This window comes from Haplochromis burtoni, unplaced genomic scaffold (assembly GCF_018398535.1).
Source record: "Haplochromis burtoni strain Fernald_Lab_line unplaced genomic scaffold, NCSU_Asbu1 Contig_171, whole genome shotgun sequence".
In the NCBI taxonomy this organism is placed as follows: Eukaryota; Metazoa; Chordata; class Actinopteri; order Cichliformes; family Cichlidae; genus Haplochromis; species Haplochromis burtoni.
The window spans coordinates 700,192-726,156 of record NW_024582532.1 but is presented as its reverse complement, the minus strand read 5'-3'; the positions used below and the strand labels follow the sequence as shown (position 1 = coordinate 726,156).

The following is a 25,965-nucleotide window of genomic DNA, read 5'->3' as shown; positions in this document are numbered from 1 at the left end:
CAAATTTGATTTAAATTATAGATGACGGCAAGAAAACATGAGGCTAAATTAACAAGGTTGGGCTTAATCTGAGTGTTAAATTATAAAAAATGTCCTAAAATGTGCAAAAAATATCAGCTTTCAGTATAAATATCAGCAAAAATGCTTCTGAAAACTATTTAATAATCCCATTTTTTTCATGAAAACACTAATTGATAAATAATCTCTGAAGCTCTATTGACAGGTTAAAATGATACAAGTTACATATTTCATGAGTCAAGTTGCTGGAGGCTAGCTGGTCACGTCTAGTATCTCTATTACAATATGAAGGGCAGGCAAAGACAAGACTTGCTACCACAATGAAGATTAAAATTAAACAACACAGAGTTTTTTTTCTCTGTGCACTTTGCCAGGAAGTTTACCGCAATGTAATAACATGCGGGAACAAGCTCAGAGCATCTTAAGGGATCAAAATCCAATAAACTTCAGAGAGAAAGGTTGCATAAGGACACAGAATATCCAGTAAATTCTCCATACACTTCCACAACTCTCTGTATGTAGAACTCCTTTTGGGGTTCTCTGTCACCATAGCGCGCCTGTCTGTAGGAGTGTCTTTCTCTGCTCAGGTGCATGACGTGACGCTCTGATCCTAGCTCCTGCTCCTCGCTCTGGGAGCCTCGACTGGGGCGGGCACATAAGCTGTGCGAGCTTTGACCCGAGTCAAATGAGCTCTCGTTGGGAACATCCTCACAGAACATGATCACCCGCTCATCCAGGTCACTGAGGGAGCCCAACGTGCTGCTGGAGGCGCTGTTCAGACGCCTCTTCGAGCGGAACTTTCTCTTCAGGCTGTGCATCGTAGTAAGAGCCAAGTTTCCAAGCTTTGATTTTGCAAAAGCAGAAGCTAATTAAAAAAAAACCCCAAAACGTGACGCAATGGAAACCAGTTAGAAATTCCAGTCTTGCCGCTTCCTGCTGGGATCCAAATAGTTATTGTCCGTTTTCTTATTTTGTTTTTTTAGAGTCCTCACTGCAGTCCTCAGCACATCCTTCTCTTCCTCTACCAAGAAAGAAACTGTGGCAGAGGAGTTCGAGTGCTAGCGTTTTGCTGTAACCTGCCAAGCCTCCACCTCCAGGGCAGCCCTTTTTTCCTCAATTTAATATGATACACCCGTTCTGTCTCTTATTTCACAGAATAATGCCAGCTCAAGTCGACTTTCTAATAGTGCGCTGTTTTGTCTGCCATGTGCTGCAGGAGCTGGAGGTTTGTGCAAACAGAATCAAAGTGGCACTCCACCCAAAGTACATGTTTCGAGCGTATAGTCACCTCCTTCGGGTTTGATGGGTGGCTGTTAAACACCAGTTTCCTTACTGACAAGGACAACGGCAGCTGTAGTACACTTAAAGTCACGACACTTCTTATAGTGACAGTTTTGAACAGCAGCAAATGGTTTATTTTGTTCTATTTTTTACTCATACATACAACAAAATAAAGCATTTCCATCCGAATTACTTTCTATTTAACCTTATTTTGATGAACCAGAGATTGTTTGGGACATGTTGAACAGCAGAAAATCTGATTAAGCTTCTTTGGAAGTTATGTTACATCCAATAAAAACTCCTGCAAGCCACATGGTCAATTATATCCTTTTATATACATCTTTTCTACTCTTATAGAAACTTAAAAAGCTTTGCACAAACTGATCACAGATGGTTTTTAAAGCGTCCTTTTATGCCGTACAGTACAGCGTCTGACACATTTTACCCTAAACTACCTTATTTAAAAGCTGTTTATTGTGCCTGAAAGTAAAATTTAGTGCTTTTAAATGTACTGTACAAGTGTTAATTACTGTATTTAATCACCAACTGTTAAGGTATCTGTCAACACAAATTCTTCAGTTGTGACTCAAGCACAAGCAGCATGTGCAAAACGATGCACAAAAAAAGAAAAAAGAAAAGTAAAGATATCATAACAGAATATCTGAAGAGACAGTTTATTACTGCTTCAGTTATTGTACCTCCTTCACAGCAAGGCACGCACAGGTGGACTTAATAAGAGCTCACAAGTTAAATTAAGTGTCCCAGTAAATCATAGCATTAAAGACGCAAACAAAAATACATAATTTAACTAATGAAATTATACTAATAAAGTTACAGTTTGCTGAAAATCATGCATTTAGATGTAACTCATAAATGTTAAATACTGGAGTTTAAGGAAATGTTTTTAGTTACAAAATATCTGAATTCAGAATGAATGAATGAAATAATGAATGAAGTCTCCCTTGACTTTTCTCTTAATGTTTGATTTATAGTAAGTGCTCCATATTTGTGTCCTGACAAGTCCAACACTGCACGAATGCCAAATTCAAATATGAATTTAGGATTGCTGCCTGGATCTATGCCGATAAATAAAGGAAGAAACAACAACGTGAAATATGCAAAAGGTTAAACGTGTAAAATTCCTGCCTGCGGTGTTACAAGATCCCCAAGTCCAGGCAAGTCTTTCCAATGAGAAAATGTGTCTGTGAGGCTTGAAAAACACCTCTGTGCTACAAATGGCCATGATTTCTATTCACGCAAGGCCGAGTTATAATCAAAACACCTCACTGAGGATGCTGCTCACCTGTGTTTGTGTATGATGGCGTTGAACAGCTTGCCATCCCTCCAGCTGCCGGTGAAGTTGTCGCAGCGCAGGCCCTGGTATCCCTCCACCATCCTCTGAGACCACAGCAGCAGCTTCTCTTTGGCCGTCATGTCGTCCGACTGACCGTTCACCTGAATATCTGAGATCTGTAGGGCAAGACGGGCAAATAGTCAGTCATACGAACTACAGAGATCTCCTTTCATATCCGTTAGACTTGTGTTACTGTGTTCACAGCTCGTCTGTGGCTTTCCTAGACAACTTTCTCCCATTCAGTTCTTGCACAAAGGTGGTATTAGCTAGTACACTACCATTTTGTTCCTGTTCTTGTTTCCTTTAAAGAAAGCGGCAGAGATGCAAAACTATATAATAGGAATTTTAAAAGGTGATATTTATTAAGAGGTCTTCTTTTCCTGGAAGACCTGGAGGTGGTGGCTGATGACATTTACTCTAATGTCTCTGCTTAGACTTCTTTGCTTACAACCCGAACACGGAGTGAGCGGCAGAAAATGGATGGATGGGATGATTATTATTTTTCAACTTGTCTTGAGGTTCACATTTAAAGATTAACTAAGACTGAAATGCTAATTGGAGGGCAGAGTAAAACTTTCCCTGCTCATTTCTTCCAGATTTGAGATGAGTCACATTTTAAACCTCAAATGTTACACGGCACTTTTGCTCGGAGAGCTCCTGACATCCATTAAGCTCGCTTTTTGGAGGATGCTTTTTAATTACACGAGCAGAAAACAGTAATTTTAGAGCGAAATTGTTTATGAGCGACTGAGTTGATGATCTTCTAAAGTTACAGTGTTGTTGTGCCAAACAAAACTTTACAATAAATGTCTCAGTAGCTGTAAACGAAAGTTGGACCGTGCAGCAGAAACACCACAGGAAACGTCTTTTTTTAAGAGCTGCGAGGCTAAGTTATGAGTCACACGAGCATGCTACCAACGTTTCCCACAGCAAAATGGTTGATCTTCATAAAAGAAGAGAACGGACAGAATAGACCACTTTTTAGAGTTTCAGCTTTTGAACTCCTGGACATGAATTTTACTGCTCACATTTTAAAGCTGTTTGACGGAGTGTGACCATTAGCATGAATCCATCACCCAGAAGTTTCCCAGTGTGGTACAAATGGTGCTTTTGAATGTTTTTGGTATTTGTTTGCCTGGTTCACGTACCAGATGGGCGGAGGTCTCACCTAAACTACGCACATGCTGTAACAATTAAAGGAAATCTTTTGGAAAACTCTTTTTGCCTCTTTTCTCAATGCAGAAAAAACAACCTGCTGCACGATTTAACAAAACATCAGCAAGTTTTTGTTGTCTCTGTATTAGAACCTTCTGACTTTTAACAACAATAACACCCAGAAAACATTCAAGAGTATGATGAGTCTACTATATTTTAGTTGCTGGTGATGCATTAAGCTTTAATTGATCAGGTGGAATCATATGTGCAATTCTGATATTTTCAATAGTAAACATGTACATACCATGGATTTGTCAATCTAATGTTAGTTTTATGGATTCATTTGTCATCATGGAGATGTAGGCTTTTTTTAAACGATTTTATTGTAACTGTTGGTAATTATTCTACAACTAGGAATCTTGTTCTGACTATTTTTCAGATGTTTCCGTATTTAAAATATTTATGACAATTTGATCAACATCAAATTAAAGTAAAAGTATTAGGAAGTCGCCAGTTCATTCATATTTGGTGTCAGAATGACACACCTCAAGTTTTTAAATGCAATGTAATTTTTTTTACATAAAAATGCTTGAAAATCATAATGCCGTTACAACAATTTCAGGATATCATAAAGTAAGCGTTCCTGCAGGACCTCGCTTGGTCGTTTTAGTCGCTAGAATCATTTGGTTGTTTTAGGGTTAAGTGACTTCCACCGCTCTAAAATTTCATGGTGTATAAGTGGAACGAGCGCAGCTTCGCCACCACAATCCGTTTCCAGTGTTTTGGGGAAGGCTGATGAGTCACAGCAGAAGTAATAATTTTACTTACATTTTTTTGACAGGAAAGGGTGGAGAATGGAAAAAGAAGGCATTTCTTCCTTATGTTATTTTTCCTTGACGAGGGAAGCCCCTGTGCTACAACGTGGGCACAAAATGACTCAGACAGCGGGTGGAAACCGGACCTCCACCCTCACTGCCTCTCGTTTTAAAACGTTCCCCTTTCTCTGTCACAAAGCCGGACCATTATTTTTTTATTAATAGACAAATCACCTGTGTGCATTAGTCAGCTGTGAGCTGCACCTGGGGAGCTCAGAGGAAATCCACCATTGTTTTTAATAACATCATGTGCTGAAAAAAAATTCTGGATTTGTTTTGATGAAATAATGTCTGTTAGATGACTTTTTTTGCTTTACTACTTTACAGCAAAGAGAATATTCAACCTTTTATGCACTGATTAGCAGTGAGTGACCATTTCTGTTTTCCCCACTGCAAAGCTTCTGAGGAAGGCCTGAGCTTCTGAGGAAGGCCTGAGCTTCCACGTCTCCTGCCAGCTTTCCCATGGGAATCACTGAGTCATACTGAGGGACACAGAGACTGATCCCACATGCACATCTCAACATCACAGTCATTACAGCATCAAAGAAAGTACTCCCACTCTTTTCTCCCAGATGAGGAAGACATCTGCCTGCCGACTGATTCTTCCAATGTGGCGTGTGTTGCTATAGGCAGTATAAGCAATTTTATACTGTTTATGTTATGAAATAGGAAGTTAAACCTTTATATTTAGTTTGGTGGAAACCTATATAGCTACAAAAATGCATCTGAAATTCACAGGCATGTGACAATCCATCTTCTGCCAAACGTCTAATAACCTCCATTTGGAAACGATTGGCCGGTGGACTTCACTTTACTGTAACTGCTGTGTCAACATCAGCCTTCACTGATTCCCAAAAAGGGAACAGCACTTTAAATTTCCTTACCACAAAAACAGAAGCAAAATAATTACAATGAAGTATAAAACGCATGTTACTCATCCAGTGGAATAATCAGATCTATTAACTGTGCAGTTTAAAAGTAAAACACATCATAGCTGAGGAGATACGACTCAGCTGTCCCATCAGGCATCAGTCAGTTCATGCTGAGAACTCGGAGTTTGAGCAGAGCCAGGGCACTTACAAAATCCTGACTGTAAAGCTACAGAACAGTGCAACACCATCAATACAAACAATCAGCTCCTTTATAACAGCTAAGCCAGGAAACTCGACCCAACTGTATTTATGCACAAATGCAAGAGTACAGATAAGGTTTGTCTGCTGCTTTGCTTTGCTACTCGTGCTAAAAAAAAATCGAGAAAGTTTTGAACTAAAGTGTTCGAGTGCTGTTACAGAGACAAGCCATATTAAAATAGCCTTAGATAACAGAAAGGCTTCTTTGTGCAGTTCATCACTGAAATAGGAGAAGCTAATAGTAAGTGTGGTCTCTAATCCCATTGTTGGTTATTAGCCAAATTAATAATAGGTAGCTAGCATAGACATGCTAACAGCTAATCAGTTGCTGGTCGCTGTCGACAGTCGTGCTGACAATGATAAATCATTAATACCTTTCCAAAGAACAGTTAAGTGCAATTATTCATGAATTTGAGTGAAAACATCATTGCTAATAATTATCATTAAGTCCTTTAACCACTACATTTATGGTATCATGGCAGCCTCAGCATGAAGTAGCATGTTTGTTCAGACCTGCTGTGGAATGAGTCAGAGCTGTGGTTTGTAAATAAAGTTTTAATAAGGAACAAAAAAAACTTAATTTTGGGATAATAATGACCTTTACCCATTTATCTAATTTATGTTTTTTAATTAGATTTGGCCTGTGATTCTATAGGTGTCTCTTGTGTTCCATATACAGTAAAAACTGCAGTTCTCTCTACATTCATTGAGTAAAGGTTGGTTTGTTAACGTGAGATTGCCCAGAAGCATTATCATAGTGACTGCCAATTGCTTCTAGATTAGCTTTACTGCCATACAGTAATTTACAGCAAAATGACTTATGAGTGTCCTACATTACCTGGAAGTGAAGGATGATGGTCCATATCAAGCCAAGGGTCAGCTTGGGGTTTCCATCTGCAATGTCATCATTCCTGATGTTGACCAGTTTGACCTGAAAGGGTGTGGATAAAAATATTTTTACTGTGCTGAATACTAAGTAAAATAAAACATAATATGAAACTGTTGTTTTTCTTAACTACCTGTCTGTGTTTGAGAAAGTCCAGGGCGATCTGGACATTCTGCAGCTTGTGGAAGCGCATACGGCCTTTCTCCCGAGGCTGTAAGAGACCAGATGAGACCAAACATGAAGTGAAGGGAGCACTTTAGGTCAGCAAACAGCAAAGCCCCATGACTGAGGAACAGGTGTTTCAGGCTCCAGTAACACAAAGATCCATTCTCTACTGTACATATTTTCACAGTCATGGACTCGAAAACTTAAATTTAAAAGAAAGCAAATTTGAAGTGTGATTCAAATTCTGCATGTTTGTGATCAAAGCGTTCAGAGCTGACCCTACAAGACCCTGAAGTGCATCAGAGATCCAGCCAAGATGTCTGCAGGTGAAAGCATGATAATGAATGATAAACATTCTCAGTGATTCTCCCAATCATCAGTCACAACTCTTCTTTTTTTTCCAAGACCTTTCAAACACTGCTCCCTGGATAATGGATTATTACACTTTGCCCCGAGTCAACTGATGACTGATAAATGTTGCTTTTCTGTTTTTATCTGCAGTGCAATCCAATCAAGCAGATTCCATAAGGTTCAAGAACTCTTAAGCCTTAGAAATTATAGGAGTGGCGATCCTGACATGCACTCGTGCTCAAAGTTCTAAGCTGCAGAATTAGGTTGTAGTGACTTTGATTTCACTACAGTGTAAGAAACCACCATTTGAAACTGATGATAATAAACAGTTATTAAAAGGACAAGGACAATCAACTACAAATAAGTATTATAACAGAAGATAGAAATTCATACTCTCTATCCTGGAAATCTCCCAAGTCAATCAACCTTTATATAACAGGAATGTCTAGCAATGTTTTCAAAATCAATCCTCATTGCACAAGCACATGCTATGACTGCTGCTGGTATATTCAGCCATTTTCCATTGATATAATTGTGCTGTAAAATCCAACCCAGACCACAAACCATTTTTGTCAAATACTTTCATTCTCTAAATGAAAACTTTGGTTTTGTACACTTCTGTAATCTGTGATGTACAGCTTTCTCAGATCTACAAGGCACAATCATAAAGTTGCGAAACTCCAACCATAAAAAAACAACAACTTAACATATTTTTTTATTACATAGGAACAAATCCTGCCCTTTACTAATTATGTTAACAGTTATTTTTTAAGAGTTATAGCAGACTCCAATAAGTCTGAACACAGATCAGTTCAATCACAGTTCAGGTTATTTGGACATCTTTGGATTTTAAGGTCAAACGTCTGACAGCAGAAGAACTTGTGATGCAGAGCCCCGTGGAAAACTTAAAAGAAAAGCTGAGCTTCTTTCATAATCCACAATGTTCATACTTGGAAATCGTGCATTATTTTCCTGAAAACTTGCTTTGTGTCTTTGGATCCGAGACCAGACATGACATGAAAAGTCTAAACATACTGACACACTGAGGTCTTTGGGGAAACTGCTGATGCACAAATACGAGCAGTCATAATGTGGTTTCCATGGTGAAGTGATCTAAAAGTGGCATCCATGCTGGAAGTGATCCAGAGGTGCACCAGGAGAAGATCTTGAAGGGGAAACTTGACAAATTAAATCAGGCATGTCTCTTAATTTTTATGGGTGGAGTCTTTGCACTTTTTATGATACAGCCCTTTAACGAGGTAAGGACATAAAGCTACATTAAGAACAAAAACAGTATATTTTTCTAGTTTATTCTTTTCTATTCTTAAAGAAAGCTAACTTTAATGTTTACTTACGAAAACGCTAAAATAATTACTACAAATATTCTGAATAAAGCCACCAATTTAACCACGTTTCCTATCATGGCTCCTGAACCTGCCAACTCACTGACAAAATGAAAGAGGACAATGTTGACACAGAAAGGGACAATACACAGGGAGTGTGACCATCATCATGCACAACCCAGCAGCCACCTGGGGTGGTGACACATGCTACGCCCGCGGAGGCAGCCAGCCACAGTCCAGGCGCCACTCACCAACCGCACGTTCCTCACAACGTCACGTTCCCTCGGCTACCACAGCAAGAGCATCGCAAGAGAGGAAGGCAGAGGCAAAGGGGGAAAGGTCAGGGCAAAGGTCAGCAAACAGGAATTAGACAAAGGAAAAACCAGGGATCAAACAAGTCAGTGCAGAGAGGTTAAACGATGGAAGCAAAGAATGAAATTAGTGTTTTAAGGTTACATCACCAGAAGGTGTGTTCCCAAAAAGACTAGTGCTAAGCTAAGTAAAGTAAAAGAGTGTGCACAGCCTCAGCATGTACTGAAATGTCCAAAAATCTCTAAAGAATTAAAGTCAACACATGCAGAAGTGGAAAGAAGAAATCCAGAGTAATATCTGCCTTATAAACATTTAAAGCGGTTGAATTAACAATGAGTAGACTGGACAGTAGAACAAAGATTACAGCAAATACACTGAGTAGGGCAGTAGAGCTGGGATGATAAGAAATGCCTAGACAAGACAAGGGGGTTACAGAAGAAGCACAAATTCTAATATCGGAAGTGAAATACCACCAAAAGCTTACCAGAGTCTCTCCAGAGAGCACCTCCAACAGGGAGATGAGGTTGTGTCCATCTCTGAGGTCCTCGTACAGGTCAGTGATGTGTCGCTGGGCCTGGAAAGAAAGGAAAGAAACCAGTTTTATCAGTATTGATGCATACAGGGACATTATTTTTTCATTCAGACTCCCATGATGTCAGCACCAGTGCTGAATCACTGCACACGACACAAACAGTTGCTGAGAGTTCCTCACAGTTGACAACGGAAAACAAAATGTAACTTTGTAACTCATAAATCTCATCTACAAACAAATTAAGATAAAAAGAAAAACGTGAACACACAACAATGGGGGACTGCTTTTACTCTCTGCCTTCTGCAGAAGCAAATTGCTCTGGCTTTTTAAGGATTTCACCCCTTTTATTACCTGCCACAGTAATAAAAAGGGTGCTCCTTACTATTATTTGTAGTTACACTTTTGTACTTTTGTAGCCAAAGAACATGCAGACACATGCTGCACTGCAGAAAATGCTCCAAAAGTAGACAGAAAAGAGCTGAAGTCAGCGAGGGGAAGGATCAGAGGTTAGCAGTAAAAGAGGGTGGATGAAAGGGAGAGAGGGCAAGGGAGGGTAAAAATGTCAACACAAACATGCAGGGAGGAACAAATGTGTGTGTGTCCACGCAGCTCTCTGCTCACAGACAGCACCTACCTCTGCCTTCCAATGCTGGTGGGAAAGAACAGGAGGACAGGGTGAAGGATGGAAAGAAGAAACAGTTTGATGTGAGAAGATGTAAAACTTAAAAGGACAGTGGGAACAGCGAGACAGATGGTGTGATTTGATGGATAAACAAGGACAGTCAGCTGCTTTCCGTTTCAAATTCTTTAATTTGATTCCTTCTATCCCTCAAACTAAAGAAACATGTGCATGTCGCTGTATTAATTTTATTTTATGTACTTTAGTTCTCTATGATCTGCACTGGTTTCAGTGGGATTGACCCAGCTAAAAAGGATTTATAAAACACAGAACAGCGTCTGTTTTTCATTCCTCACAATCTGAAGTGAAGTGTAAAACAAGCTACAGTAGATAGCATTTATCAGACAGCTGACCGTGAGACTTACAGGCCTCATAGTTTAATCTCATGACTCTGTTGTGACCATGAGTCCAAAGTGACTCGAGGGCCAGACTGCCTGAAGTCTTTTGGACCTAAATCAGAGGGATTACCCGAGAAATAAACAGTGACTATGGACAAAGCCTGGGAGTCATCTCGGACGGAGCCCGGTATCACAGGATACACATGGACGACAGCAGACATTCTTTAACACGTTTCACTTCCCGTGTTAAAACAAGGATTCATCAACATGAAAGCGTTGTAGAGACGCAACAAGGTCCAGCTGACACCGCCCAGATAGGACTGTTTTTTTTTCTTTCCCTAATCGATGGTTCAATTTTAAATTAAATATTAAAAATAACTTGTTTAATATAACCTGATCAAAAGCAACTTGCTTCTGTTAGGCTTCTCTTTGCAAACAGAAGGTGTGAGCCTCAGGTGGGCGGGGCCTCAGGCACACGGATGATCATATAAGGATAGGAGCTCTTATTAACATCAAAAGGAGCCAAGAGCAGAAAAATGCTTAAAGCTGAGTGTTTACAGCAGTCTTGGGTCTGAGCTTCTGACTCACGCTGACTTCATTATTTAAATCTTTGGCCACGTTTATACATCAGCTATTTAAAAAATAATTATGAGACAGAGCCAATCTGCTTATAGAAATATAACACCTGCTAATACTCGAAACCTGAGACTCCAACATACAAAGTTAGCGTTTTATTTCTTTATTATTTTCCTGTTGTCATAGCAACATGACATATGACAAGTTTTGTTTTTTTAAAGGATTCTTTTAAGAAATCCCTGCCTTCTCCACTTATGAGTAACACAGTGACTCATAAAATGACTCAAATGTAAACATTTCCTGTCTTATGTCATAGATGTGAAAATTCGATTTGGACTTTCCTTAGGTTTTGGACGGTCGCTCGGAATAAACTAACGAACTAAAGGCACCCATGAAATCATTTCATTACAAGTAATCATTACGTTTTAAGGCAGCAAAAATACATTTTAAATTATTCTGATTTCTAATTACTACATAAAAAAATCACGAACCAGTAGCTGATTAGTTCAAAATGTTCTTACATTTTACTGAGACAGACTCCCTCCACATTTTAAAAAACTTTCATTTTGGAGTTTGTGGTTAAGGATGGATCAGGTGACCCTGAGCCATCCCTTATTGATGCTGCTCTAGGCTTAGGCTGCAAGTGGACTTCCCATGATGCACTGAGCATTTCTGTCAAGGTTTTTATCTACCACTGCTGCCTCGCATTAGACTGTGTCTTCTCTCACTTTCAGTGTGTGTTTTTTCGTATCTTTCTAAGCTCTCCTTTTTCTTTTCCGTCACAGCAGATGGCTGCTCCTCCCAGAACCTGGCTCTGCACTGTTTTTTCCTTCCCACATCACTTAGTGCTGCTCATACGGGCCTTGTCTTATTATAAAGGTTTTCTCCATTACTTTCCAGCATAACACGCCTAGAGACGTTGTTGTGATTTGGCTAAATCTAAATTGAAGTGAACTGAAACTCAGGGCTCCTATATCTTGCTAATCACTTGATTATCCTCTGAATTACACAGAGAACCACAAGTTCCCAGAACTGAAAATATCTATTAGATATTAAATCACTCATTTTGTCAGACCATCGGTGCAAAACTAAGATATGTTAAATTTATGTTGACTGTAAAATTTATGAGCAGCAAATCAGATTTAAGAAGCTGAAACCAGTTATTATCTTGGTGTTATGCTTAATAAATCAGTTTAATTATTGCTATTATGAAAGCTGTTTTAGTCGGGATAATCTGCTAAGTGATAGCTACCAAAAATATTTCTTACTGTAACAGGACTTTGCTCCTCACCTAGTTAGAAGCATTTCCTTTTAAGGGTAAGGGTCAGAACATTTGTTGAGTGTTGTTTCAGACGTATTTAACACTGAATCAATCACACTGAATCAAATACTAATTCAACGTGGAGTCCTGGAGTTTCCTGTCCCCCTGCACAGTCCTGATGAGCCGCCCCGACCATCTGGATTCCAGATGCGTAACCTGACCGAGCCCAGGCAACGATACCGCTCTTCCCGAGCGCCAAGCTAAAGTGAGGCCAGGTGCGTGTGACTCACCCCCTCACATGCATACAGTTAACGGAAAGAGCGCGGTTGCTATTGTATCTGTTGTTCACCTTTTCCAAAGCTTTTAAAAGGAGGTGTGGAGAATCTAAATCTGATTTAGTTTCAGATTCTCTTCCAGTTTTATCTTCAGGTAATGTTTCCCAGCAGTGAGATCAGATAGCGCCGCATCTCCTAAGAAAACGTTTTTGTGTAATTTAAGTTATTAAAACCAGATAGGATATGAAAGAAAGTCCAGCTTTTTGGTGTTATTTGAGGACAGCAGGAGACCTTTTTACCTACCATGGAGAATTACAGTTTAGTTATAAACTCCACGTGACGTAAAGTTAACATTTTAATAGGTTTTTGGAGATTTTTAATCTATCTGCAGTGAAATGTATGTATTTTCATGGGTGAGGGTTGTTTGAAGCAGAACTTACCTTCACAAGGTGCTTATTGACCCATTTTGTGAAGGTCTTTTTCTGAACTCTGTCCCGTTCATCTGTGGAAACACAGCAAATATACACTCCGTTTAATTTATGGTGTTAATTTAAGAGATTTTGCATTTTTAACAACAATCACTAATCGTGTATTACAAACTCAGTGGTCCAGACTTACGGAAACAAACCATAAGCACAATTATTAAAACCCCCCAAAAAGAAATCTTGTATTTCCAAAACAAACTACTTTCCGACTGTCTAACCTGCCAGCAGACAGGAGGAGTCATTCTTTTTTGCATGCTAGCTTAATGGCAGATAATCACTTTAAATATCATACTCATCAAAGGCTAGTTTCCTTGAATAACTCACAGACACGGGAACTACATCCATATCAAGCTTGAGAAGTCTGAAACAATGATTCCCAAACTTTTTGGGCTATGACTTTTGCACAGAAGCCCAAGCATTGCCCACCATCTACATACAGCCATCTAACCCAGCGGTCCCCAACCCCCGGGCCACGGACCGGTACCGGTCAGTGAGTCGTTTGGTACCGGGCCACGAGTCTTGAGGCTCAGGGGTGAAATTCATGGTTTTCAGAGGTTTTATTGTTAACTCGGTAGTTGTGCGTCTTATTTTGAAAGAAATATTTACGCGTTACCATAGTGACCAGAGAGCATGTTACTCTCAGTGTTGTTGCCACTTTTCAGGAGGACGTTGCTAATAAAGTTACACAATTACACAGTGAATTCGCGTTTATTATTATGTTTACAAAACACCACCGTTTTCGTCTTGGTCGTATGATTTTATTTTGTTGTATTTATCCGCGACACCTTAAAGGCCGGTCTGTGGCACAAAAAAGGTTGGGGACCGCTGATCTAACCCATAGGCCTGGATACATGATGGCCGAAACTAAATATAATTTGTGTTTATTGAGCCTAAACCGCCTTTATGGCCCTGCTTCAGATTAAAACCTCCAGCAAAACTCTTTCAAATCTTTTTTATCTGTTTTTTCATCCCAGAGTCACAAACAGTGTGAGACATATTTGTTTTGCCCAGGGACAGAACAAAAAGTCACATGTGACTTTGACTCAGACACGGACATCTGATGCCCAATAGGGACAGCACATTACAGAAGACTTACTGCAGCAAAACAAAGAATTCCCTGCTTATCAGGGGAACACTGAATAGATTATCTCTGTCATCATCTGGAGCAGCACCTCAGCTGGAACATGTTTCAGCCTGCAATGCTGTAGTCGTTTCATAATCAGATTATTCCCAACAAGCCTATCATATACTACTAGGTATCAAACATATAATATGCAATGCCTTTCCTAAACTTTGCCATCTAAGCAGCCACTTGAAGAGATAACCATCAAACGTACACTTCACCTCTTCGGTGCAGTGCTTCAGTTGGCGATGAGGGTGCTTGTCAAATACAGAGCAGTTCACCAAAACAAATGTTTAATGTTCAAATGTTTTTTTTCTCATCAGTGACATGCTGTAAAGAAGTTGATAGTATTATCTGCTCCGTGATCAAAGCTAACAGAAGTGATCAGATGAAGAGGGAACCAAAGAAGAGGACATCCCGTGGCACCAACGCCCAAATCACGGTGGCTTTATGTCCATGACTCACAGGCACACTCACGCACGAGGCGGTCTCAACAGAGAAGTGAAATAAACCTCAAAAGCAGACAGATGAGTTCTGCTTTTTCACTGGTTTTGATTTCGGGCTTTTCATATATGGCTTTGCAAACACGTTAGACACGTGTTACGAAACATAAAAGATGCGTTTCTGCACAAATGAAATGTAGCAGCTCAGGATACTTCTGTTTCTCAGGTCGGCTGAAAGGAGCACTAAAAATTCCTAAAATAACCAGGCTGAATACATCACACTGAAACACAAGATCTACTGATCTCTCTGACTAATAATGCGTTTTCTTGGCTGAGTTTTGTAGCCTGAGGCTGCAGATTTAGCCCAGATTTATATTTTCACCCTGTGACAAAAAAAAAAAAAAAAAAGGTGCAAGATATCAGATCACCTGAAAAACAGTGTGCATGGAAGAGTCACATTGCCAAATCCTGCAACTGGGATGTTGAATGTTATTACACGGACTTGTTGCAATGCTCAAAATAGGGTGCTCTCTTTCTTCTAAAGAATTTCAGTGGCTCTGTCACTTCAAACGTCTTTTTAACAGGCTACATTTTATCTGTGCTGCAAAACCTCAAATTAGGATTTCACATTAAAGCAAAACAGATTTCTTCTGTCTGACAGGAACGTTCACCAGTAAAAATAAAAAAGGAAAAGATGTGACACAAAAAGGGGTGTGGCCCATCTGTTAAAAGAGAGGCTCCGGACTTGACTCTTTGCAAATTCAGACATCCAGACACAACTTTTGGACTTTTACATAATACACGAAACAACAAAGCCAAGCCAAGAGCTAACATACAGACTGAACCATTTTCAAACCAAAGAATGCAACTGCAGAAAAACACAGAGCTCAAAAATGCAGCACTGCTGGAACAAACTCTACCTTTTCTGTGGTCCATGGCCCTGAGCACCCCCTGGTAGTAGGACTCCTCTACGAACACCCCATCACTACCCATGCTATCAGAGGAGTAGGCTCTGAATCTCTGCTCCATCGCCACGCTGCCAGCTATCAAAACCACACAGAAGCCTCTGCAGGTTCAGAGGCGATGATGTTGTGTACTTCTACTTTTTCTTATTGCCTGAAACACTGCTTCTCACTGAGGGCTCCTGGAGTTAAGTGGGAGTGTTCAAGCCACCGATTCAGTTCCTGAACTTGCTCCCTTTCTTCTCCCTATCTCCATTTGCTGTCTGACATTCAACGCCACATTTTTTTTCACCACCTCTTGCAAAATGCCTGCCTGCAGGCAGCAATGTCAGAGACATTCACCACAGAGAGGTCTGCGGGGAAGATTCTCCTCCTGGTTCAGCCCTGTTATCTACACCCAGACCCCACCCATGAAAAACCCCTCACACAGCACCCACCCAAACCAGAGCTCAGACCTCAATTTACATCATTCTTTGCACTTTTAATTTTATTTTCTGTTTAATTTGAGGATTTAAAAAAAAAAAAACAGTTTAGAATCCCACTCATCTTGTAGCTACAGCTAACTATTGCACTAAGATTCATTTTCAAAGATTCATTTTCACAAAGACCCCACAGATCACTAATCCAGAACAGGAGACATTCCCTCATTTAGACTAAGCTGTACAGAAACGGACCACTGAAGCTTGTTAACCCCAACTGAACTCCACTGCTCAAGCTAGCGGTGCCTCTGACCAACCAGCGTGTGGTCAGAGGCAGAGTGGCGGGACATACCACAACGCCACAAAGCATCAATGGAAAAACTTGTCCCGAGCACACAGCCGAAGCCAGGAGGCATCAGAAAGAACGTCCTCAGCCATTTCCCCAAACAGTACAATCACAAGAAAACCTCGAGCATGAAAGCTCTTCCACCATCAGGAGATAATTAAGGAATAAAAGGCACCGAGGGAGCCGTCTTCAGGATACAATTCAGCACCAGAAAGAATAATGAGAACAAACTGCAGGACTTCAGTTTTATTTGAAGCATTTGATTTAGACTATTCTCCCTTGGATGGACCTCCAATAGCCTGTCGTGCCAGTTCAATACCACAAACCAAAAAAAAAAAAAAAAAAAAAAAAAAAAAAAAAAGGGTGTGGGATGGAGGGAGTGGACAAGCATCAGACAGTAGAAAATTATCCGAGACACAAAGCAGCTATTGTGGCTCCGCATGGATAGACTGAACAGTGTGTGCACATGGCAGCAATCATTTGCATCTTCTTCATGCAAATAACTTCTGTCAAACATCCCTGAAAAACTGTGTGCAGAATTTGTTTTTCCATTTGGTTCCAGGTGATCACAAATAGCACCTCCACACTAAAATACCTTCAACACCTTTCACCCTGCAAAACACCAATTTTACGTGCAGTTACCGACATAACACTGTAAAGAAAAGGAATTTTTTTGGATGCCTATAAAGGGAGGTGACTTGTTGGGACCTGAGGCATGAGAGCTTCCTTGACTGCACCTTCAGACTTTAAACAGACCCTGAACGCCAACGGGCTACAAACAAAAGCAAAGACTCTAGGCAGAAACGCTAAAATTAGCTAAACATAATTTGTGCAAAATGGCTTTTGATCGACACACTAAAATCTAAAATCTGTGGATTATAGTTTTCAATTTCAAATGCAAAGAGTATTTGTCTGCAGGCTTAAGAACTGAAAACCGCAAATATTCACTTCCAGTTTCCAAACTTGCTAAACTGTATTTGTTTTAAGACATGAAAGCACTGGAAGCTAAATTTGTGCTTCTTTAAACAAATCCTGGTGTAATCAAACTCGGCATTGAATTAACTAGATTTATTCATTTAAAGCTCAGTTTGCTAAAATGCTTTAAAGGTGGCAAAGAGATTTAAGCGCTTTTTTGCACCTCAATTCTAAGACTGTAAAACAGGTGTCTTATCCAGTATCTAAATGACGCTCTGGTGCACACAGTGCAGCATTGTGTGGATATTCCTCCTTTCCCTGTCCTTGATAACACACAGCGATAATCCTGAGCAGTGAGAGCTGATAGGAGTTTTAAGGTGACAGCTCAGCGCATTAAGTCTGTAAATTCCTGCTGAGGGCGAGCCGACCCTCCTCACAGATGGGGGGAACCGCCTCTCTCCTAAAAGAATTTTAAAAATAAAATAAAAAAACACACCCCTATTTGTGTTTTTTGCAAGTGACAGCACGCGATGTCAGTCCCACTGAGGACAGGAATGTTAATCAACACCTTGTATCATCTGGTTCGCAGGTCCTGTTAGGGTTCATGATGGTATGAATGCTGGATGACTTGCGAAGAAACTCTGCCAAAGCCCCAGGGCATGGTGGGGCAGATCCAACCCGGAGCTGACAATGACAAGTGCACGAAAACATGCACATGTCAGAGAAGACGACCGGGTAGTGTCTGCTATTATACCTGAACGGAATGAATTCCTTTTAAAAAGCAAACACAGCTGGAAAAATAACTTAATAACCCCAAAGACGACACAGGAATATGTTCTGACCACCACTGCAATTTAGAGCTGCATTTAAACTTGCTCGTATTATGTTTCAGCATCACTTTTGCAATATCAGCATCACTTGCAAGCACTTTGTGCACAAAAACATGCGTAATCAGCCACACATGGTGTTTACAATCTTGTGGTTACGAACAGATGAGAACTGGATAATTGTTGGATTTATGATCTTCATATGTGAAAACTGCTGCTCAGCACAGTTTGTCTCCCCCTTCTGGTTGAAAGGCTACAGCACAAAACATGGGAAGCTGAATATTTAAAGCCATAATCCATTTTAATGTCACAACAACTAGTAGCTCCAATCATCCCTGTGTGCTCCTAAAGAGACCTGAGACTACTGCTAAGAAAGCTCAAGGTCACTTGGGGCCCTGCAGTGTTTACATATGTCAGTGGGCAAATGATTTTTGTGTGTGGGAAAAGTGTGTTGTGTGCATGGTTGCCGTGACAACATAGTAAAAACACACAGAAGCTGAGAGTCCATCAGAACACTATTTTGGCCCAGAACATCTGGGGAAACACCCGAGTGCAGGGGGAAAGTGGATTTCTGCTGAGAACTGAAAATGCCAAAGTCCACAAAACACATGACACATTCACAGGGCGTTATCAGAGGGTAAACACAAACACCAAGTACAGTTTCCACTCCTGTAGAATATTCAGGGTGAGCCGGAGAGTGACAAATTAACTGTGTACTGAGTCACTCAGTCGCTTTTATATTCAAACGTCAAGACAAATGATCGCGTCAAGAAGCTGCATACAAGGACATGAAGTAACCTCGTTATCGTAAAATCAACTTTTCTCAGATAACAGACCTCTGCCCAGTGCAGACATTTGAAAAGAGCCAAACATGAGACATTTAATGGCCTTAAAAATTAAAGATTTAAGAAGCTGGAAGCTGACAGGGTTTTTAGTTATTTTTACCTAAAAATGCTTAAATAAACGATTTAGTATCCAAAATTAACTTTCTGTTGACGAACTGATTTACAGTTTATCATCTGCTCAGTGGGAAAATAATTAATTATCAGACTTTCATCACTGATGTTACTAATAAACAACATTCTCCAAGTTTTGAATTCTATATATGTCTAAAATACCATTGATATATTTACTGAATTTGAATAGGGACGCAGATATAAGCAGTGTTGCCTGTTCACAGCAGCAAACAGGATGGTATTGACCATGGCACAAGCCAGTGTTTATCTGTTGTGTCACATCGATTTTGTGGTGCCTGAATGAAGACTTTAAAGCTGATTATCTCAGGCTGAGGTTTGTTTTCTAAATGCGGGAAATTAATCACAATAAAAACGAAATAATTAAAAATAGTTTTAAGCATCTCTAATTTCAATCATCTAGTGCTGGACGTCCACTGTTTTGGCCCTCAGGGCTTGCTGTATCATGGGTGGAGGAACGGAAAAGGTTAACATTACCACCATCAGCACCCCAGCAGCCCCTCCCAAGCAGAGCCTCCTCCTATTACAGTCACTGAGCGATGGATAGAGCGGCGCAGTGATCGGACCTACCTGCGCAACACATTCGGCTGTACAGATGAGACCCCACTTCGCTGCAGTTCATTTCATGGATGTAATTAGTCCGTCGATAAAGAAATCCCCGCTCCAGCCCGCCGTACCAAGACGGCCGGGCAGCCTGCGCCGTATCGTCCACTTCGGCCATCCCGGTTTGTTTGTGCCGCGCGTAAACGCGGAGCGCGCTGGACTTTCTCGAAAACGCCCCCCTCACTCGTGGATTTCTCGCGTGTGTAGTACCAGCCCTCCAAACTTCGCTCTGTACTCTATGAGAGCCACATGGAGGAGAAAAACCAGGGTCGAGTCAGATTGCAGACTCTTTGTCACAAGCCCAACCCACTCGTTTTGTTTAGCGAGAAGAAGTGGCGAGCTGCCGGCTGCTCCATCCTCCTCCGATCCGTCAGATGACTTGTGCCATTGAGACGCGCCGCGGAGAGACACTGCACACCGCGTCCTTATTTTAACACGCGTGATAACTGTACCTTTCACAAGATTGCATAACATACACCCCCGACAGCCCCATAAATGCAAAGCAGAAACAGGAATGACTTCTGGGAAGGCGCGAAACTTGCAGGCGGTGACAGACGGTTCTGTGCATTGTCTCGCAGTGACTGTTCACAGGAGGGCAGAGCGCACATTACCCCCGGTAATAAATCATCACATTCCCTTCACATCCATAACAGCTGTGCCTCGTAAATATCCCCGACACAGGAGGCTCATTTTCTCTCCGTTTTTGCGCAACTTTAAGAAATACTTCACATAACTGAAAAGGTGCTGGCTCCTCGTTAATCCGCATGTGACAGAATCCAACTGCCATGACCATGAATTAATTTATGAAGAAGTTATATTTCTTTTAATTGGGGGCGGGTTAAGGTACAATCTGGTAACAAAACTTCTGATTAAGCAATAAAATAATACCAGGAGTAACTCACGGGATTAACTAGTGATGTGTCTAAAACAAAGTTTTAAACTGTTTCTTTAGGCACTTTGTTACTAGCAGCCTGAGTGAGTTCCCATTTCTTTACATTAATCTATGGAAAATACCAAAGACAACACTTTGACAGGTGTGAAATAGATGCATCTGGACTTCAATTGATGCAACTATTGTTCAGTGAAGCTCATCAGAAATGTTCTCAGTGAATGGTGGCTGTCAGGAAGCCATTCTTAAGGAAGGTGGGGAAAGGCTGAGATATGTCAAATTATTATTTCTAAATAATTTTTATTATGATTAAATTACTCAAGAACCAGACTGAAAATCAGTGGCAACAGGTCTTGAAGACGTCAGGAGAGCAGTGCAACAGTGTCTGTTGTAAAACTGTAAAACATGGCGGAGGCTCTGACATGGTTAGGTGGTGTTGTGTGGTGTTGGGGATCTTTTCGAAACTGACAGAATTATGAATGCAGAAAAATGCCCTGCAGTACAATCCGGAAAGCATCTGATTGGCTGTGGCTTCGTTTTTCATTAATAACGATGATGCCAATACAGCAACAGCCTAGATAGAAAAAACAGCCGAGGACAGAGATGAGGATAAGAACCAAGGCCCTCCCTCAGCGCAGACACACGCTCTACTGTATGCTGTGTATGACAGTCAATGAACCCAGCTACTATTGAGGTTTACCACTAATGTGTTTTATGTTAGGCTGGGTATTGTGAAGGGCATGTAGGGACACGCTGGGTGTGCATTGTTTATTGTTTTTGTGTCCTTTAGTAACAGAATGTTTTCTCGTTTTTCAGTTATTGCCCAGCGGGGCGTCCTCCCTCCTCAGTCTGTTATTACCACCACAGCGAAAGGAGACAGGAAAGTGAGTCACGGCTGAACACCACGAGACCAAATCTGAAACCGATCCTACGCTGTGCTGTCTGTGGCGCGCGGTTTAGCAGACACGGCTGCCAGTCTGAGTCTGCCATTAATACTGTTGCAGATTTGGGTGTGGTTTCCTAAATGGATTAGACAATATTGTTAAAGACTTTTATTGTGATGGGAATGCAGTATCCTAATCTTGAGAGTCTTAAAAAGACCTTTGCACAAAACAATTAGAGGAAATCTCAAAGTTAAAAAAAAAAAAAACGCAGTCAAAAATAACAGGGAAGGGCATTAAATGATCATAAAGAACAGATCAAAATGAGCAGGAGCCTCTAATGAAGCAGGACTTAGATTCTTCTAAAGTCCAGAGGATCTAAATGATCGTTTGTTATGACTGTATCCAGGATACGCAGGCCACCGTCCTCAGTGTCGAGTTTACTACCATTAGTCAGTCACCATCTGTGGCACGGAGCTTTTTTTAAACCTGGCTCTGGGTAAAGTCCCTTTTACCTACTTCCACCTTCCCCCTGTGTCAAAGGCACCTTGGTGTTCCAGCAAACTACAGTTCAACTTACACAAGTGGACTCGGGTTGTGTCCTTAAATCGAAATGTTTGACTTGAATGACTGAATCTGTAATGTAAACAATGAACAGACAGCCTGATATTGATCTCGCCGCCACCAGAAATATGCTATAAAGAGGGAATACGATCACACCTGATGTGCAGCTCTTACTGTCTGCACTGCGGCAAGAACAGAGCTGAAAGCAGATTTCCCCAAATGCAAAGCACCTTGATATCGACAGGAGCTAGTGATGATACATGGCCTAGTTTTGCAATGCAGTGTTGGCACACGATTTACCAGTCAAACGGCACTTCCTGGCAACCTTTGATCGCGGCTTCAGTTGCGTGCAATTTACAGACCACACGCATTCGAGTCACGCAGACAGAGGGAGAGGAGGATACACGTGTTGTTAATTTCTCCTGTTTTGCTTATGTTCTGATCATATTTTGGATATTAAGTCTCTGGACAGGGACTTTTCCTTTTTGGGGAAAGACTTTTCAGAATTCTTTGAAAATCATTCATCTGCTCACAACAATGTGAGGAATGTTGTGAAAACTGCTCTTATCTACTCAAGGCGTGTCTTGCTCCACCCAACTACAACCTGATTGTGTAGTTTACAGCTGAGAGCACTGGTCAGATAATAGTACAGTAGTGCTCTAATTTAGCTTTAACAGCCAACTATTTCAAAATGTTAGTTTTGTTTTTTAAAATGTATTTAGGTGAGAGAGATTTCATGTAAAGGCTATTTTATGTGTTTTGTGCAAATAGATTATCCAGTAAATGTGCACGGTTGTTTTAAAGTGCCAAACAGGTTTTCCCATTTGAAAGACAAAACAAAATAAAAAAACAAAAACAACAATTGTTCTCTCTTTTACCTGCAGACTGTCAGTCAAAAATTCTTTAAAGCACCTCAGGGTGTGTCACCTGCAGGGGTGTGTCTGACAACCACCACAGTGTTCAGCTGTGTCAACAGTAACGTGGGCCTTCCTGAGGAGTGTGTCATGACATTAAAGAGTATGCAACTAACCTTCAGGCTGCATAGTTTAGTTGAACATCGTGTAACTCTTCTATGCTTGCAGCAAGATTGGTTAACAAAAGGATATGGTTAACCTAACAACGACAGTGTGCCAAGATGAAACAGGTTGAACCAGCATTTTAACAATACAGCAGCCTCCACAACTGGGGTAGGTCTGTAAAGTGGAGAGATTAAAGTTATATCCAGTCACTTTAAGAGAGCTGCACACATAGATCTTTAGCCAGATCTTAACAAAGATGGAAAAAAAAATGATGGAATAGTTTTCAGAAGGGAAAAACTGCAACTTAGGAGCAAAGCTGAAGCTGAGGAGTGCCCGTCAGAGCTCTGACTAAGCCGAAACCCCATTCTCCACAAGAATACTCCAGCTCTTCGGACGTCATCACCCTCCAGCCAGCATTTACAGGGTTAATCGCAACATCTCCATAGCACAGGAAACCGAGATGTGTGAGGGGAAAAAAAGGAGGGGGGGCAGTGAGGAAGAGAGAGAGAGGAGCGTGTGCCGCAAAAACACAGAGGACGAGAGAGAGTAGAGACGACAGAACAGGACTGCCGGCAACAAACTGTTTGCAAAGGAAAATCTTTGATCTGCCGATCTCGCCGTCAGCTCTCCCTGCGCAAGCCTTGAAGCGATGAGTTTTTCAAGCTTTTCTTACCTTGCTTCTTGCGTACTCTCCACTGCCAGAAAACGATCAAGGTAACGATGTGGCCCACAGCCACAAGGGCTGGGAACACATTTCCAGGGGGGCTTGCCGGCATCGGGCCTGGTACAAAGTGGAGAGTCCCAGGCTCTGAAAGGTGGGAGGGTTGGGGAGGGTAGCGGCGGGGGGGAGTTGGAAGGTAAGGTGGAGGGGGGGAGTAAAGGGGAGGAGTAGGGGAGCGTCTAGGGGTGTGGTGTCACCCCGGACTTTAAAACGAGCGCTGCAGCTAAGTTGTCCGCGACTTTTACGAGACACGAGTGAAAGAGCACACCTCGCTCTGCTCTGTGACTCAGTCCTCTGGCAGAAGTGGCTGATCTCTCTCACTCCGGCACTCTTTCCCTCCCCCTTTTTCCTCTGCACTTTTACAATTCCTCTCTCTGTTTCTCATATATTCACGTTTAAGTTGCACTTCTTTTAAAAGTAAAAGCTGTAACTCTGGCAGCACGAGGAGCTCTGACGCTGTTAAAAATAAGTTTTGTCCTCTTTGTCCACAGATCAAGTAACTCCACTGGTTTTGCCCTACAGAAACTTGCTCTCTGCTTTCCTTGCCAGCTGCAGACTATCTGCAGGAGTTAATAATATATGAGGCTGTTTTGTGTGACAAGCACACACACAGAGCACGCTCAGTCGGGTCAGCCTTGATAAGAGGCAAACTAAGGGACATCCACTGTGAGCTGGAGTCAAAGTTTCCAACTGATTCACTCCATAAGTTTTCTTTTACCGACTGAAGCCCATTTTCCATTGCGGTTTACAAGTCACAGTCGCAGGCCAACCCCTTCCGCCTTTTCCAAATATTTATACTGAAGCCATGCCTCCCAATTTTATTTTCCCTCATCACATAATCATTCGCTCCCTATCAATTCATTCTCCTTATGTAACTTCACAATTTTCCCGTAATTCTAACAGCTTCCTTATGCTTGGACAGCCCAACCAGTGTGTATAAGCTTCCTAGAACCTGATTAAACTGGATCCTGTTTTACAACCAACCGTTTCAGCATCTCTGAACTGCCAGCTGCATTGTTAGCTCTAAATCCTAAAGTGTTTTTCATTTTTCTCCATCTTACCCTGGCTCTGTTGTTAAAACAGAGAAAAGCCTCGAGGGCAGATGTCCTCTGGAACCAGACTGCATGCCTTTTAAGGACGCCGCTTTAAGCGCAATCATTTTCAAACCTGTCAATCACCTTTATTAAAACAGTTCTATGTCACCAAATGATCACAATGAAATTCCTCTGTGGGAGCTTCTCCTCACCAGCCTAACTCGAAACACAGAGTTGTGAAACACTAACTGCACCTGCAGAAATATGCACACATCACCTGTTTGCATCACTGTTTAAAAAAATAAAATATTGCTTGAGGCAAAACAGCATCGCTGCCAAGGTCTCTGTTGTCAGAACAAATGAAAAGAACATCAGCTGTGGTGCAGAAACCCAACACCAAGACGAGTGTCACCCTCGCACATTTACAGCGAAGCCACACACCAACAGCCACCATAGAGAAAGCAAAAATAGTCGAGACGGCCTCGACCTCGTGCCGTCTTTAGCGTGAGCACTGTGTCATGCTATATAAAGAAGGGAATACAGAATAGTCTTACACAATATAGTTTGCACTAAATTTAAAACAAAAAAAAAAGAAGCTAAGTTTAGGCACAAAGACCAGAAGCAAAAGTGTAGAAGAAAAAGTGGGCGTTGTTAGTCTAAAGTGCTGGCAGTTGATTTGGGGAGAGACCTTATATGATCCTTGTTTGAAAATGTCAACCAAATCCCCAAAGCCTTAGAAACTGGCACTGCAATTTGGCAATTAGTTACAGTGAGGATTGAGCAAAGGGAATAAATCCAGGGGAGCAGTAGAGACGTCTGGAATAAATTCATTTCACCACTCCCTCATGGGAGGAGCCAGCCCACTCCCCCTCTTCTCACATGGTATGCACTCGCTCAATGATTCCCATATTGTGATACACATTCTACATACTCCCGCAAAAGCAACATAGCCAAAATCCACAAAGTTACACATTTAATTAATTCAGAAGTTCTTAGAATTTCACTTAAAAAGCCTTCGATATTAATGCCCAACTTTCACATAACAGCGTAGGTAAGATTAGCGAAGCAATGTGAGGAATGTGAGAGATGTTTTTAAATCTAAAGTACTGATACTGGGAGTGGCAGTGTCCTCAGATGGCAAGCATAATTCAAGAAATTAACCTCAGCATAGTTTATTCTTGATCTGGTATCTTTAAGTTCACTGATAAAGAGTCTAAAAACAGATTCCG

At 41.2% G+C, this 25,965-nt stretch overlaps 1 protein-coding gene across 28 annotated transcripts in view; it reads right to left on the bottom strand.

The window, feature by feature from the left end:
• The window catches only part of pleca (plectin a), a 104,714-nt gene that overhangs the window by 23,171 nt on the left and 55,578 nt on the right, over positions 1-25,965 (bottom strand). For 9 of the 28 annotated variants that reach the window (XM_042225415.1, XM_042225417.1, XM_042225418.1 and 6 more), the window contains 7 exons: positions 12,972-13,033; positions 10,037-10,051; positions 9,355-9,444; positions 8,810-8,845; positions 6,833-6,910; positions 6,652-6,744; positions 2,603-2,769 (listed from right to left, as the gene is read on the bottom strand). In XM_042225415.1, coding sequence (XP_042081349.1) covers positions 2,603-2,769; positions 6,652-6,744; positions 6,833-6,910; positions 8,810-8,845; positions 9,355-9,444; positions 10,037-10,051; positions 12,972-13,033 — 541 coding nt within the window. The other 19 variants (XM_042225416.1, XM_042225425.1, XM_014339606.2 and 16 more) reach the window with 11 other exon arrangements.